Source organism: Quercus suber, unplaced genomic scaffold (genome assembly GCF_002906115.3).
Source record: "Quercus suber isolate HL8 unplaced genomic scaffold, Cork oak 2.0 scaffold_222, whole genome shotgun sequence".
Taxonomy (NCBI): domain Eukaryota; kingdom Viridiplantae; phylum Streptophyta; class Magnoliopsida; order Fagales; family Fagaceae; genus Quercus; species Quercus suber.
In genome coordinates this window covers 442,026-456,418 of record NW_027069680.1, presented here as the reverse complement: position 1 = coordinate 456,418, position 14,393 = coordinate 442,026, and the positions used below count along the sequence as shown (strand labels likewise).

Genomic DNA, 14,393 nt, shown 5'->3' with positions numbered 1-14,393 from the left:
TCAGTAGACCCCAAAATTTGGCCAAACTCTTCTATATCCCTTAAATTAAGGAGTTTCTTTATTATAAAAAATTCTCACACTTCAAATTTGAAACTTATCATTATTAAAAAAAAGAAAAAAAAAAAAAAGAGCTATTTTCTCTTGTCATTATCCAAAAAAATATAAAAAAGTAATCTACAAATTCTACACGTTATTTTTTGTAAATTTTTCAAAAAAAAAAAAATGAAAAATAGAAATGGTCTCCCAAACATTTATTTTTTGTTTTTAGTGTTTTGAAAATTATTCTTAAAAATGGGAGCCAAACACTAGGGCTGTCCAGACCCGACCGGAGCCCGAAAACCCGGCCAACCCGCCCGCCGGAGACCCGATTCCGGCCCGAACCGAAGGTCCAGTCGGTCGGCGGCGGGTTTCCGTTCTTTAGAACCGACACCGGCGGGTCGAGTGGCGGGTTTGCTTCTCCAAAACCCGAGCAACCCGAACCCGACCGGAGATGTATAAAAATCCGGCCAAACCTGCAAAATCAAGCCAAATCCGAGGAGATCTCGACAAAATCCGAGGAGATCTCTACCAGATCCGGCTAGATCTAGTGGGATTTATCCAGATCCGACAAATTCCAGCAATTTTTAGTGAAAAATTTCAGATTCCGACGAAAAAAATGCAGATACCGGCGAGATTTTCCAGATTCCGGCATAATTTTCCAGATTCCGGCGATATTTTTCAGATTCCGGCGACCTTTTTTTTTCAGATTTCGAAGATTTTTTTTACTCCGGCGCCCGACCGACCCGACCGACGCTCACCCTCACCCGAAACCGACTCGACCGATTTTTCCGGCGGTCGGTTTCGGGTTCCTCCACCCTCCCACCCGACGCCGGCGGGTCGAGTCCGGGTTGGGCCCAAAACCGACCCGGCCCGACCCGTGGACAGCCCTACCAAACACGTATAATGTAAAAATTATTATTTAAAAGCTAGTTTCAATTTCCTTGTCTTTGAGCTTGTGATCTCAATAGTGCTTTGGTTGGTATTGATTGAATTGAACGAGGGGAGGATGAATCAACTTGAGCTTCTCATACAACCATATCTAAGAAAGAGAAAAAAAGAGCATGAGTGTTGAGTCGAGGAAGCTCACAAAGGACAAAGTGACAACAGCTGCTGCACAGACAGAAACAGTACAAACTACAAAGAGACCAACCAGGCATTTGTAATTGAAGTCTCCCACCAATCATGTACAGAGCCGCAGCCTCACGCCTCAGACTCAGGTCTCTCAAGGTATGCTCTTTCCCCACCCTCCCAAAATTCGCTGAGTTCAGGTTGAATTTTCAGAGACCAGGGTTTTGTTGTAAATTTTGCAAGAAAAGTTTAAAACTTTGTTTATCTAATAATCTAAAACATGATAATTTTAAATGTTGAAACTTTTAGTGCTTTTGGATGAAGCTTGTATAAGTTGCTGGTGAGATTTTAAAATATAAAAAGCTAGCGGTGAATATTTTTTTTTTTTTTGGGAATCAATGGAAAATAAGAAATCGAAGTATACTTAATAGAGCTTTGCTAATGGGTTCTAGGCAAATCACCTAAGTTTGGATTTTAATCCTAGAGGAGCCTGAGACTTTCTCTTTAATAGTGTGCTACAAAAATTTACAAGTTTTTTAAATAAAAATAAAATCTGTAAATAACTGAATATGGATGACTAGACTAGTTTTAAATAATAAATGTAAATAGTAGAGATATTACTAGCTGTTAGAGAGTAGAGACTGATCATAAAATCCTCTTGAGTGCTGTGCTGATCGAGCGAGCTATTTTTATCCAATAAATTACTCTGTTTAACGATCTAGGAATCCTCCTGTTTCTCAATCGTGGCTTGAGCTAGCCATTAATTAAATCTCAGTTTCTTCTTTCTTTTATTCACTTTTCTTTCTTCTATCGCTGAAGTAGGATCACTTACATATTACAACAACCTACATGTATTTACACAAATTAAATTGGTATTTTAAGCTAAAACAAACAAACAAACAAACCTGTGTCACTATATGATGCTACTGTGTTGATTTTGATTAAATTTGTTTGTATTTTCTTTTTGGTGGTAATTTAGCCGATGGAGTGGGGTTATTTATTTTCCCTCCTAATGTTTTTATTATATTTATGTATGGGCTGTCTGATAGAATGGAATTGTGCCATGCTCTGTACTGTGATTAAACCATGATTAGGGTCAAACGTGCAATGGGGCATTGGCCAGATTTGCAAGTTCTAGAGCGGTTGCCACGAATCCATCCTCTGCTTCAGGGGCTCTCTTTGGCTGGCTGACGGGGGGAGGATCAAAGTCTTTACCTCCTCTGGACTTCCCACTTGCAGGTGTCACACTCCCACCACCATTGCCAGATTACGTTGAACCAAGTAAAACCAAGATTACTACTCTCCCAAATGGTGTCAAGATCGCTTCTGAAACATCGGCAGTGAGTATGGGTGTAGGAGTTATTCTTTCTTATTGTTTCTTGATGTATTATGGATTCAAATTTTAATTATTTATCGGGATTGCTGTTGCTTATGTTGACCAGAATCCTACAGCTTCAATCGGGTTATATGTTGATTGTGGTTCAAACTATGAGACACCAGCATCAATTGGGGTCACAGACCTGCTACGGCGTATGGCCTTTAAGAGCACAAGAAACAGGAGCCACTTGCGTGTTGTGCGTGAAGTGGAGGCTATTGGTGGCAATGTGGAAGCCTCATCTTCTAAGGAGCAGATGAGTTACACCTTTAATGCTTTGAAGACTTATGTTCCTGAAATGGTAGAGCTTCTTATTGACAGTGTGAGGAATCCTGTTTTCCTGGATTGGGAGGTCAATGAAGAGGTAAATTTTTTTCATCAGGCTCTGCATCGGCTAGCATGTCTGTAATGTGCAAAATATATTAGAATTACTGAGTCCAATCTACATTCTGCAGCTTCAGAAGCTGAAAGCTGAGACTAGCGAAACTTCTAACAACCCTAAAAATTTGCTTTTGGATGCAATTTATTCTGCTGGATATTCTGGTGCTTTGGCGAATCCAATTTTAGCCTCAGAATCTGCATTCTATAGACTGAATGGTACTATTCTGGAGGAATTTGTTTCTGTAAGTCTAAAATTTATACAAATTTATTGGCCTAGTTATTGAATCATCTGTATTAAACTCAGGTTTTCTTTAACAATTTCAGGACAATTATACTGCTTCTCGGTTGGTACTTGCAGCTACTGGTGTTGAACATGATGAACTGTTATCTGTTGCAGAACCACTTTTGTCTGATCTACCTAGTGTCTCTCGTCCCGAGGAGCCAAAATCTGTTTATACTGGAGGTGATTATCGTTGTCAAAGTAAATCTGGGGTGTGTATCATAAATGTTCCATTTAAGTTTTTCTCTCCTGTCTTTGTTGTCCATCTAGCGTTATGTTAACATTGATGTTCCCTTGCATGACCAGAGAACCCATTTTGCTCTTGCATTTGAACTCCCTGGTGGCTGGCATAAGGAGAAGGAGGCTGTAATTTTAACTGTGCTTGAGGTGTGGATTTTGAGTTTTTCTAGTAACTTTATGTGGTTAAAAACTGAAATATTCTCAGGAATGGACAATTAGCTCTAGCTCAAATGACACCTCCTCCCTTTGTAAGAATAAGGTTAAGGGTGAGGTTGTGGGTTCAAGACCCATCATGCGTGTGTGTAAGTCATGTGTAACTTACTTTTTTTTTTTTTTTGGGAATATGTTATCTACTTGGTTCCTCAATATTTATTTTCAAGTGTTTTTTTTTCTCACGATCATTTTAATGGGTTGTGATAGTAAATCTAACTTTACTATAGGCACTAATGGGAGGTGGTGGATCCTTCTCAGCTGGTGGACCTGGAAAAGGGATGTATTCACACCTATGTAAGTTGTTCCTGAAATACATTACCTTTGACAGCTATAGCTTGAAACCTCATAATGCATTCAAAGTTATGGGTTCTAAGATTTTTAATAGATATATTTATAAATTTTCTTCTCCAAGGGTAGTACAAATACAATTAGCTGGGACCGCTCCTTATAAAGCAGAGGTCACTATTTTAAATCTCCCATTCCCCCCCTCCCCCCCTTGGGCCAAAGCTTACTTATCAAAAATAAAAATGATTTAGTTTTCTCTATTTTCTGAGTAATTTTCTGCATCTAGATTCTTGATGCATTTGTTTATCTTTTTTTTTTTTTTTTTTTTTTTTTTTTTTTTTATGCATTTGTTTATCTTTTTTTTTTTTTTTTTTAAGTTATTTAGTTTTATTTTTTAGCTATTGTAATTTTGGCATCTAAATATATGGTCGTATGGTGAGCAGACACTCATGTTTTGAATGAGCACCCACAATTTCAGTCAATTTCTGCATTCAGCAGCATCTACAAAAATAGTGGCATATTTGGCATCCAAGCTACCACTGTAAGCGTCTTTTCTAACCTATCATTTGGGTAGACCTGCAAATTATAGTTCTTGATATATTTAAAAGATCGTTTTTATCGCACAAACCTTGTCACTTTGGGTGGAAGGCACTTGGCATTGTAAATATTTTATAGTTAGATCCTGTTTTTATAGTGTTAAATTAATAATCAAGGGTTCAATTCATTCTTGAGGTCATTGATTCCATGCTGATTAGGAAAGAATAGGCACTTAAGATGATTTAGGATGGGCCAATAGATGCTAAGTTAGGGGAAATGCTTATCAGAATTGTGCAAGTCTGATGATCAATCAGTACTCTGGAAAGCTATGGTGTTTGACAATACCATATATGAAGGTGTCTAATCTCTCTTGGAACACGGGTTGCATAGGTGTTATTACATTGAGTGAAGTTTTTGCTCCTCTCCCCTTTCTCCCTTCTTTACACACAAAATTATATGAATGCAAGCCTTTTCCTACTCTGGCATGGTTAAGTGACCCATCAAGATTACAAGCTGTTTTGTTATGCTATTTGTCTGTTGTGATCTATGAGAAATTTTTATAATACTACAGCCCTCTTCTCTCTTAGTATGTGTAAAGATACTGTAGCCCTTGGGCCTTTGCCTGCAATGGTTATGCGGAAGGACTTCTTTATTTTTTGGCAAGTGTTTAGAATGGTGAAGTTCCTCAAAGTTTGACATCATTATTTCGAGGGTACAATGCTTGGCTGGTGATGTTCCTATCTGTGGATCCTATTTGTTTATATTGTCGCGTCTTTAAAGAGTAAATTTTTCTGAATTCAGGGTTCCAAATTTGTGTCAAAAGCCATCGATATAGTGGCTAAAGAGCTTATTGCAGTCGCAACACCTGGAGAAGGTTGCTGCCGCACCTTTATGTTGCCTAGCATTGTTTTTTCATTGTCGCATGTAATCTTGAATCCTGCTTCTGACATGTTGTTCCCCTCTCTTGTTTCAGTTGACCAGGTACTGCTGGATCGTGCTAAACAGTCAACAAAGTCTGACATCCTAATAAATTTGGAGTCCAGAGTATGCTATTTATTTTCCATATGTTTTATTTATTTTTTTTATAACCCATATGCTTACTTGTGAAGTGTATTTTGTAGATATGTGCATCAGAAGATATAGGTAGACAAATTTTGACCTCTGGTGAGAGGTATGGCCTGACTCATGACTGTCCAGGAACTTGTAGACATCTTTATATGCATTAATCCACTTCGTTCTCTTTTGTTTATGCCGTGCACTGCACAAGGATATCTCTTTTATATTTTCATTTTCTGCATGCCTATTGGGTGCTTTCAATATGTTTGTGTTACTAGGTGGAGATTTAGTTGGTTGATGTGAATTATTGTGGTTTTACCCTCGTGTAAAAAGAAAAAGCTTATAGAGGGTTTAGTTGGAATTGTGCACATTTTTTATTTCTTGTTTTGTACCATAGAAATGAGACGTTGGTTTGTAGGTGTAAAAACACAGTATAGGGAAAGTATGCATTTTGTTAACTGGAATATCTCTACATTGATCATTCTAGAATTAGGTATGAAGCACATATAAACATTTCAATCTGAGGAACCATCTTAGGACCGTGAAGGTTACTTTAATTGCCTTAAATACATATAAGATGCTTGTTAGGATTATGATGGCAACACCTTTGTCATAGTACATGGTTAAGAGTTTAAACACCCACCCTCCTGAAGAAAAGAACTATTTGACATTTAGTGGATTTGGAAAGTTCATTCTAGGACTGCAATATTACAGAATCTGGTGTCATAAATGATAAATTGTGTCCCAGATTTTTTTTCTAGACTTTAATTAATTGAAATTTCACGTACATGATCATATAAATCGTCCTGTAGTGGATTGGAGAGACTTTACTCTAAAATGGTTTGAAGGGGAATTCTTCCCTTGTACAAAAAGCTAATAAAGCGGAAGCACCCCTGCAAATGCCCACCAATGGAGCCTTATTTTATCCTTCTTTTCAGGCTTCAGCAGCCTATTTGAGATTCATTAAAGATACAAGTGAAATTTGTTACTGTTATGCTTGGGGACTTTACTTGCTGAAGGCAGAATGTCTTCTCTGGTTGGGCTTTTCTAGTTTAGTTAGTCATGTCCCTGCCCACATCATTCTTATTTCTCTACATACAAGTCATTTGGAGAACCTAAGCGTTTTTCGGTTTGACCTCTATTATAACTTATTATTTCTTTTTTTTTTTTGGTATTGATAATACCTGATCTAACTTTTTTGTTTTCATTTCCATGCATCTTATATAGGTGTGGTATAATTTTTTTTCTTAAGATATATGTTTTTCATTCCTTAGGAAACCTGTGGATCATTTCGTGAAAGCTGTTGATGAAGTTACTGTGAAGGATATTACTTCAGTTGCCCAAAAGCTTCTTTCTTCACCACTTACGATGGCATCATATGGAGATGGTAGTTTTTCTTTTCACTGATGAGAACCCTTTTTATTTTATTTTTGGAGAAATTACACTTTGCCCACATGTGGTTTGCCTGAACACACTTTGCCTACTTGTGGATTAAAAATCAACACTTTACCCACTTGATATTTGCTCCGTTTGTCTCCCATTACCCACCTTTGTTAAAAACAAGGGTAAATTTATATTTTTGTTACCCTTTTATATCTCTCTCCTCTCAAAACATAAAAAACTTAAAAATCAAGGGAAACGAATATCAAAAAGCTAGGTTTTGTAAAAATTGAAACCTGACTTTTACATCATTTTCATGTATCAACTTTTAGATCTCATCATTTGAATATAAGATACCTTAACAAAGACAAATATTGCAAGATTAGGAGCCTGTTGAAGCAAGAGCATTAGCACATGGCACATGTAAGAATCCTCAACCTTTAAGAAGGACAAATTATGAAACATGGGAGGATCAAATTCAAAGGCATTGCAGAGGCACTGCACCACAACATAACAATCACAAGTCACAACAACAATATTACTGCTCGTCCAAGAAGAACTTTTCAAAAATTTAATAATAGAAAATGATAAAAACCTGCTTTACCTTTATCGTATTTCTGGACAAATGCAGCCGTTCAATATGACACTGCTTTGATGAGGTTGCACACCCAATTACCATGATCTTCTATATCATCAATTGATCTTAAATTTGGTTCAACATCGACAACAGCTTCAACTAAGTTGGACAGATTTTCCAACAAAACATGTTCAACAAGATAACCTTTGAAATCAAGGTATTCCAGAGCTGAGGCATTTATGCCATGGGGCGTTTTATGCCAAGTTCATAAACGGCCTCCTCTTGCAAATATATATAAATGTATTCTTTTAATTGTAGATACAATGATTTTAAAATTGAAATCATGATTCAAATCAAGTCTTTCTACAGTCAAATGAGAGTCATCATTTTCGTACTCACCTTGAAATGTATAATTTCAATTTTTAATGTGTTAAAATAAAAGATCTAAAAGTCGATACATAAAAAAGATGTAAAAGTTAGGTTTTAATTTTTACAAAACCTAGCTTTTTTTATTTTCTTTTTCTTTTGATTTTTTTATGTTTTGAGATGAGACAAACATAAAAGGGTAACAAAAATAAAAATTTACCTATGTTTTTAACAAAGACGAATAACGAAAGATAAACGGAGCTAACCTCAAGTAGGTAAAATACCAATTTTTAAACCACAAGTAGGCAAAGTGTTGGTGGCCCGGTGGGTAAAGTGTAATTTCTCTTTTATTCTATTTAATAGGGTATTATTCATTCAGTGGTGATTGTTTTCCTAATTCTTCTATCATGTTTTGCAGTTATTTACGTTCCAACCTATGATTCTGTCAGCAGCAAGTTCCATTCAATATGAAGTGGCTTTCGTGTATAAAAACTGCTTGGACTAATATTATTCAACATGGGCATATCTTCAATTTCTCACACCCTTGATTGCAGTTGAAAATTGAGGAAGTTCTGACGTTCTGATTACTAGAGTATAAAAAGCGGCTTGGCTAGGACAGGCCGGTGAAAGTGGTGTTACTTTTGAGCCTTCAGTTTCATGATGTGACAATGGGACATACATGCTTAATTATTTGTACGGTTGATCATTGAGAATTAGTACTAAATTTACCGTGAATATTGCTCTGGAAAGTAAAAATAAGAATTATCTTGTGAAAGAGAAACAGATAGGAGATGTATAGTTAATCACAGATGGCCAGGTTGGTAGTTGTTACATCAGTCAGACTTTAAAGTTGCATGTGAAAAGTCCAATATTTATCCCTTGTAGTTTTTGGTCCTTGTAGTATGATAATTGTCACGTATGGTTAGTTCAACATCATTCTTCATCTTAATTTTGTGGTTAATTAGGATAATCTAGGATCTTGGATACAATGTTTTGAAGTTTAGGATATACACTACAAATACAAATTTCCCTTATAATTCTCGTGGATATCTACAATTAACTCATAATTTTGCCTTTTGTTTCTCCACTTTTCTACTAGTTTGGTGACTTTATTCTAGGGTTGCAATTTTTTATCCAAACTATTAATCCACCCACGACCCACCTAATTTAGGCGAGTCTTGACTTAACCAAATTAAACATTTGGGTTAAATAAGTAAATGCTCATTGCATAATTTAATTAAATGAGTTTTAATAGATAAATTCGCTAATACCTAGTGGATACCCATCTAAAATTTAAAATCTAAAGTTAAAATATTTAAAAAAAAAAATAATCTAAAGTTCTAAACCACAACATTTGTGCGCTCACTCTCTCCTTGATATCAAAATATAAACTCTAAGTTTGGTGATTCTCTTTCGTTTTCTTAGCAGCCAAACATATATCTATTCATCTCCCTTGCTCACTTTTCCTTTCAAAAACTTGTCAAAGGTCGTATTAGAGTATAACATGAACTATGGGTCTTCGAACTTCGCATAAGATTTCTCGGGTAAGTCACTCAATTCTTGGGTTGAGTTCTAAATTAGAGTGCAACATGAACTATGGGTCCTCTATCTTTGCATCAAATTTCTCAAGTAAGTCAACCAATTCCTTGGTTCTAAATTAGGGTTTTCGAGAGTTTTGGGTTTAGGGTTTTCAAAAGGAAAAAAAAAAAAAATAAAAAAAAAAAAAAAGAAGAAGAAGAAGAAGAAGAAGAAGAAGAGGTTTTTGCTATAATTTCTTGTGTGAATGAAGGGGGGATTTGGTAATGCAAGAGAAAATTCATTTGCGAGGCAGCTAAGTTAGATATGATGAAGAGTTTTGTAGATTCTTGGAAACAAAAATTGGCCATTGTCCTTTTTTTCTAGTAAGGGTTTGTTTGGAATCCGCTTATTTTGTTGAAATTGAAAACTTTTTACTGAAAGTACGGTAGATAAAGATAAATGTTAGTTGAAATAGTTCAAGGGGACCCATGAATAGTACCAAAAAATGCAGTGAGATTCATAAATATTAGCAAAAATAAGTTGAACAGTAAGATAAGTTGGCGAAAAATAAGTTAGCCAAACAGTCACTAAGTCCCTTTTAAATTTTGGCTGTCTTTCATTGTGTAGTTCAGGTTTATGCTAATTGTCATTTTGTTTCTAGGGCTTGTGTAGCTGAATTCCTTAATCTTTTTACTGTTTGATAGATACTCCATTCTAACTTGCATTTAAGACTTTTAAAATTACTTAGATATGATGGTGTAAGTTATGTTTAAAGTTGACTGAAATCTACTACACCATTTTTATAAATAAATAGATAAAATTTGGCTACAAATTTGGTTGTAACCAAGAACTAAAACTCCCACTAATTTGACTAACTTGAAGTTAATTCTAGACCTATATAATAGGTGTATGTGTTAAATTACCGATTATTCCAAAAGCTTAAGTTATTAGGATATTGTGAATTTAATCACTTAACCATAAGTCTAACACTTCCCCTCACTTGTGGGCCTAAACTTCCCCTTAATAAGTGGGGGCCCAACAAGTGGGAATTTAACATTTTAAATAGGAGGTAAAGTAAAGCCAGGAATTGAACTCAGGATCTCCTGCTCTGATACCATATTAAATTACTGATAGTCCCAAAAGTTTAAGCTATTAGGAAATTATGAATTTAATCACTTAACCATAAGTCTAACAGTATGTAATTAAAAGTAAGGCATTGGGTAGACTTTTCTACAAAATAGGTTTGCTATTGCTTGGTTTCTTTAGGATTTGTTTTGCACTTCGTGCTATACTTGAAATTGAGATTGCTTTAGACTACACCAATTTCCACAGTTCAATTGTGTCCTTGTTTATTATTTCACTTTAGGTTGAATTGCAAGTGAATTTTCTAGACTTATTTCGAATCTGAAGCATTGAGTTGTCTTAGATAGTTTTAATCGGTGAAAATAAGCATGTATGGTAGATGAATGGATAGGAATACAGCCATCATTCATGAACTGCTTTTATATTCCACAGATTTTGATTTAGTTTTTATTTCATAGATTTGGCTAATTTTACTTGGTTCTAATTTTGTGTCCCTTAACAGAGAGATGCAGATTGTGCACTGGACCGACTCTAGGGTAAAGAAGAAAGTAGAAGTTTGACAATCCCGTTTGGTAATATTATTCTAATAACGTTGTTTGTATTTTTTGGAAATACATGTGGATAAAAAAAATGTGTGAAAATACGTTTAATGTTGTTTAAAAACTGAAAATTGTTATTTAAGTACATGTACCAAACACCCCCGAGAATCAAGTTATTTCTTGTCTATGAAATTCTGTTAAGAGAAAAGGCAAATGTCAATGTGGTCCAAGGATGTTGAGGACTTCTAATTAGTTATTTAGAATATTGCTAGCTTTAGCTCTTTCAAGGGAGAAAATGGGCAAATGTCCCTTTCAAAAAAAAAAAAAAAATCAAGCATTTTGCCCCTTTTTCCAAAGTAATTAGGGAAATACTCCTCTTTTGAAACTCGATTTTCTTAAAATCGAGTTATAAAAAAAAATTAAAAAAAAATTCTGAAGCCCTATAACGGTGTTTTTAAGGAGCCTATAGTGGCGTTTTGTAACTCGATTTTCATGAAGTCAAGTTACATGCAAATTTTTTTTCTTTTTTTTTACCTATAACTCGACGTCATAGAGATCGAGTTACAAAACGCCACTATAAGTCTTTAAAACATCGCTATAGGCTCCTTGAAAATGCCACTATAGGGCTTAACTCAATTTTGAAAAAATCGATTTTCAAAAGAGGGGCATTTTCCTAATTAGTTTGAGAAAGAGAGCAAAATGTTAGATTGTTTTTTTAAAAAGGGCAAAGGCCAATTTTTTACCTCTGTCAAGCCTAGTTGTTTTAATTGGGGTTCAGTAATTAAAATGTTGAACAACATTTCAAAATCTCTCGTGGTCAATTTTGATTTTAGTTTAGATTTTATTGTTTTTAAAAGACATGATCGAATGGCCTGTGAGTTCTTTTTGGAAAAATTGCAACTTTATGCAATTTAGCATTGAAAAAATGGATTCAAATGACCACACTAGATTAAATCTTCCATATAAAAAATAAAATAAAATAAAAAAATTAACTCACACCACCACGCTTTGATTATGTTATCCAGATTCCATCCAAAAAAATGAAAAACGTTTTCCAAGTAATAATGCCAGCCATTAAAGGTTAAGTATTCAAATTTTTATCTAAGAACATGCAATTGTCCAGTAACATTTTTGCGCTTGTCCCACCACAAAATCTCTCATAGAAGTTCAAATGCCAATAATATGATTGCCAACCAACATGGATTTTTGTTTTTTGTTTTTGTTTTTTTTTTTTTTTTGGTCATTTTAAAAATTCCAAGAGTATTTTGATAATTTTGAAGGTCAATGGTATATTAGAAATCTTGGAAGTGCATAAGTATTTTGGTCATTTTGAAGGTCAACAGGGTATTTGGGTCATTTTGGGTTAAATAAATGAGTTATTAAATTAAATGAGTTGGGTGAGTAACAGGTATTTAATTTATATATAAATAAAAAAATTATGTCTCCAACTCATTTCTGCTTCGACTCATAACCTGCCCATTTGCACCCCTACTTTACTCCTAATGTTATTGTTTTTGAAGGAAAATTAAAAATGAGAATGTAAAGGTTCTCATTTTTACATATATTTTGTCCATTTCCGTTCTCCTCTCCCACACCCTATTTTAAAGTCGTTTGTTAATTCTTTGTCCTCTTCCTTCAGAGCCGGAGTCATTGTTTCAAATATCTGAATGGCAAAATTCAAGAGTAAAGATGTTTCAAATATCTTCGGAGAAAAAGAAGAAGCCAATTTTATTGATTTAGCTAGTAACGAAGTGAGTTAGGAATGCCTAAATATAATGACTCGGAATTCTATCAAACTACATGGAAATGTGGATGAATTTTGTGAAGAGACAAACGTGGTGTGTACCACGCCAAAGAAAGGAAAATCTATGGTCAAAACAGAAAATGGAGTGAAATAGAAGCAAGGGCCAATATTAGATAAACCTAACATCAAAATTCTTCTCCTCGTATCAAGAGTCATACCCAACTCACATTGTAAAAACCTACATGTTTCTCTCTCACTGTGTGGGCAAGCATATTAATTAATTATGTTTCCATATTCTTCTTAAACATTTTAAGTTGGTTACCGGCTTACATTTCTTACATGAGTTCTTCCCCCCCCTTCTTTTACCCTATTTTGTTTGTGTTCCTCTCTTTTCCAGCTTCTACCTCTGACCTCGTCTATTTTTGACTTTCCACTTTCAGTTAATTTTATTTGCCCACTTTTTTGGAGAAGCTTTAAATTCTATTAAGATTTTTTTTTTTTTTTTTTTTTTTTTTTTAGAAACAATCAGCTTGAATTATATTTGAAAAGTATGATGGATATGTGAATTGCAATTTAACAAGGTCGTGAGTTACAAAGTTACCTTTATGACAAACATGAAAATAACTAATTTTTCAAAAGGCCACTGCAATCAAGGCTGATTTTATTTTCCCAAGGATTTATATATAATTGATTTAACAACCACCCCTTTACACCAACAATCTTATTGAAAACACAGAAATGCCATGGTGACAAATTTTTTATTAGTTTTCTTAATTTTTAGCAAAAGTTTCAAGCGGTTTGGTTTTCGGAAGATTTTAATTTCGTTGGATTCATCAGTAAAACATGCGACCTATTATCTCCTAGCCGCATTTGTGTGAAGTTTTAATTTTATCCAGGGCATCATCACATATTATACCAGTCCATGTACATTGCAGTATACTCTTATTGGTTATTCAGCTTACTTTTTCTAATATATCATAATTAATACTTTTGATGAGAATAGTTGGAATTTTTTTCCAAGATATATCATATTAGTCCAATCCTTAGTCTGAAAATTGTTATTTAAAAATATTTAGGAACTTAAAAGAAAAGAAAGAAAAAAGTTAAAGAAATAGAATTATAAAATGGGGAAGAGACTTTTGGGGGTGAAAAGTAAAATACGTTTATGCATACAATAATATTATACAATAAGTGCAGTGACGCAAAAAATGTTAAATTATTGAGGTGATATGTTTTTTATGCATACAATAAAATTATACAATAAGTGCAGTGACGCAGAAAATGTTAAATTATTGAGGTGATATGTTACGGCTAGTAAACAATAAAAACTTTATTAGTGGTGTCATGAAAAAATGACATTGCATTACATCAATCATAATTTATTATTTTAATAAATTGTTAGCAATTAATGATTGTGAACTCTTTTATATATCTGTTGCTCTTATAAGGATGGCAAGACCTTGCATCATTGGTGCGATGGTCACTTCACAAGTATAAATGTTGGTAGAGTGTTGGAGGAAAGGGCCGGAATTCAAGTATCCAGAAGGGAACTTCACACACATATACACTTAGATTATGTTAGAATAGAAATTTTATCTTGTATAAAAAAAAATAAAAAAATGGGGGAATGTCAAGAGTAATGCTACAGCCACAAACTATTTTACAACATTTTTACAAATTATTGATATGACAAATTCTTATTAGTTCTAATA

General features: G+C 34.4%; 1 protein-coding gene across 1 annotated transcript; it reads left to right on the top strand.

Moving 5' to 3' along the window:
* Positions 1 to 1,127: 1,127 nt before the first annotated feature.
* On the top strand, positions 1,128 to 8,746 carry LOC112032554 (mitochondrial-processing peptidase subunit alpha). The gene is made up of 13 exons (XM_065779990.1): positions 1,128 to 1,266; positions 2,202 to 2,447; positions 2,550 to 2,846; positions 2,938 to 3,105; positions 3,188 to 3,355; positions 3,450 to 3,530; positions 3,824 to 3,890; positions 4,325 to 4,422; positions 5,220 to 5,292; positions 5,392 to 5,462; positions 5,540 to 5,589; positions 6,749 to 6,861; positions 8,216 to 8,746. The coding sequence occupies exons 1-13, from the start codon at positions 1,222 to 1,224 to the stop codon at positions 8,266 to 8,268; spliced, it is 1,530 nt and encodes a 509-aa protein (XP_065636062.1). The 5' UTR covers positions 1,128 to 1,221; the 3' UTR covers positions 8,269 to 8,746.
* Positions 8,747 to 14,393: the final 5,647 nt, after the last annotated feature.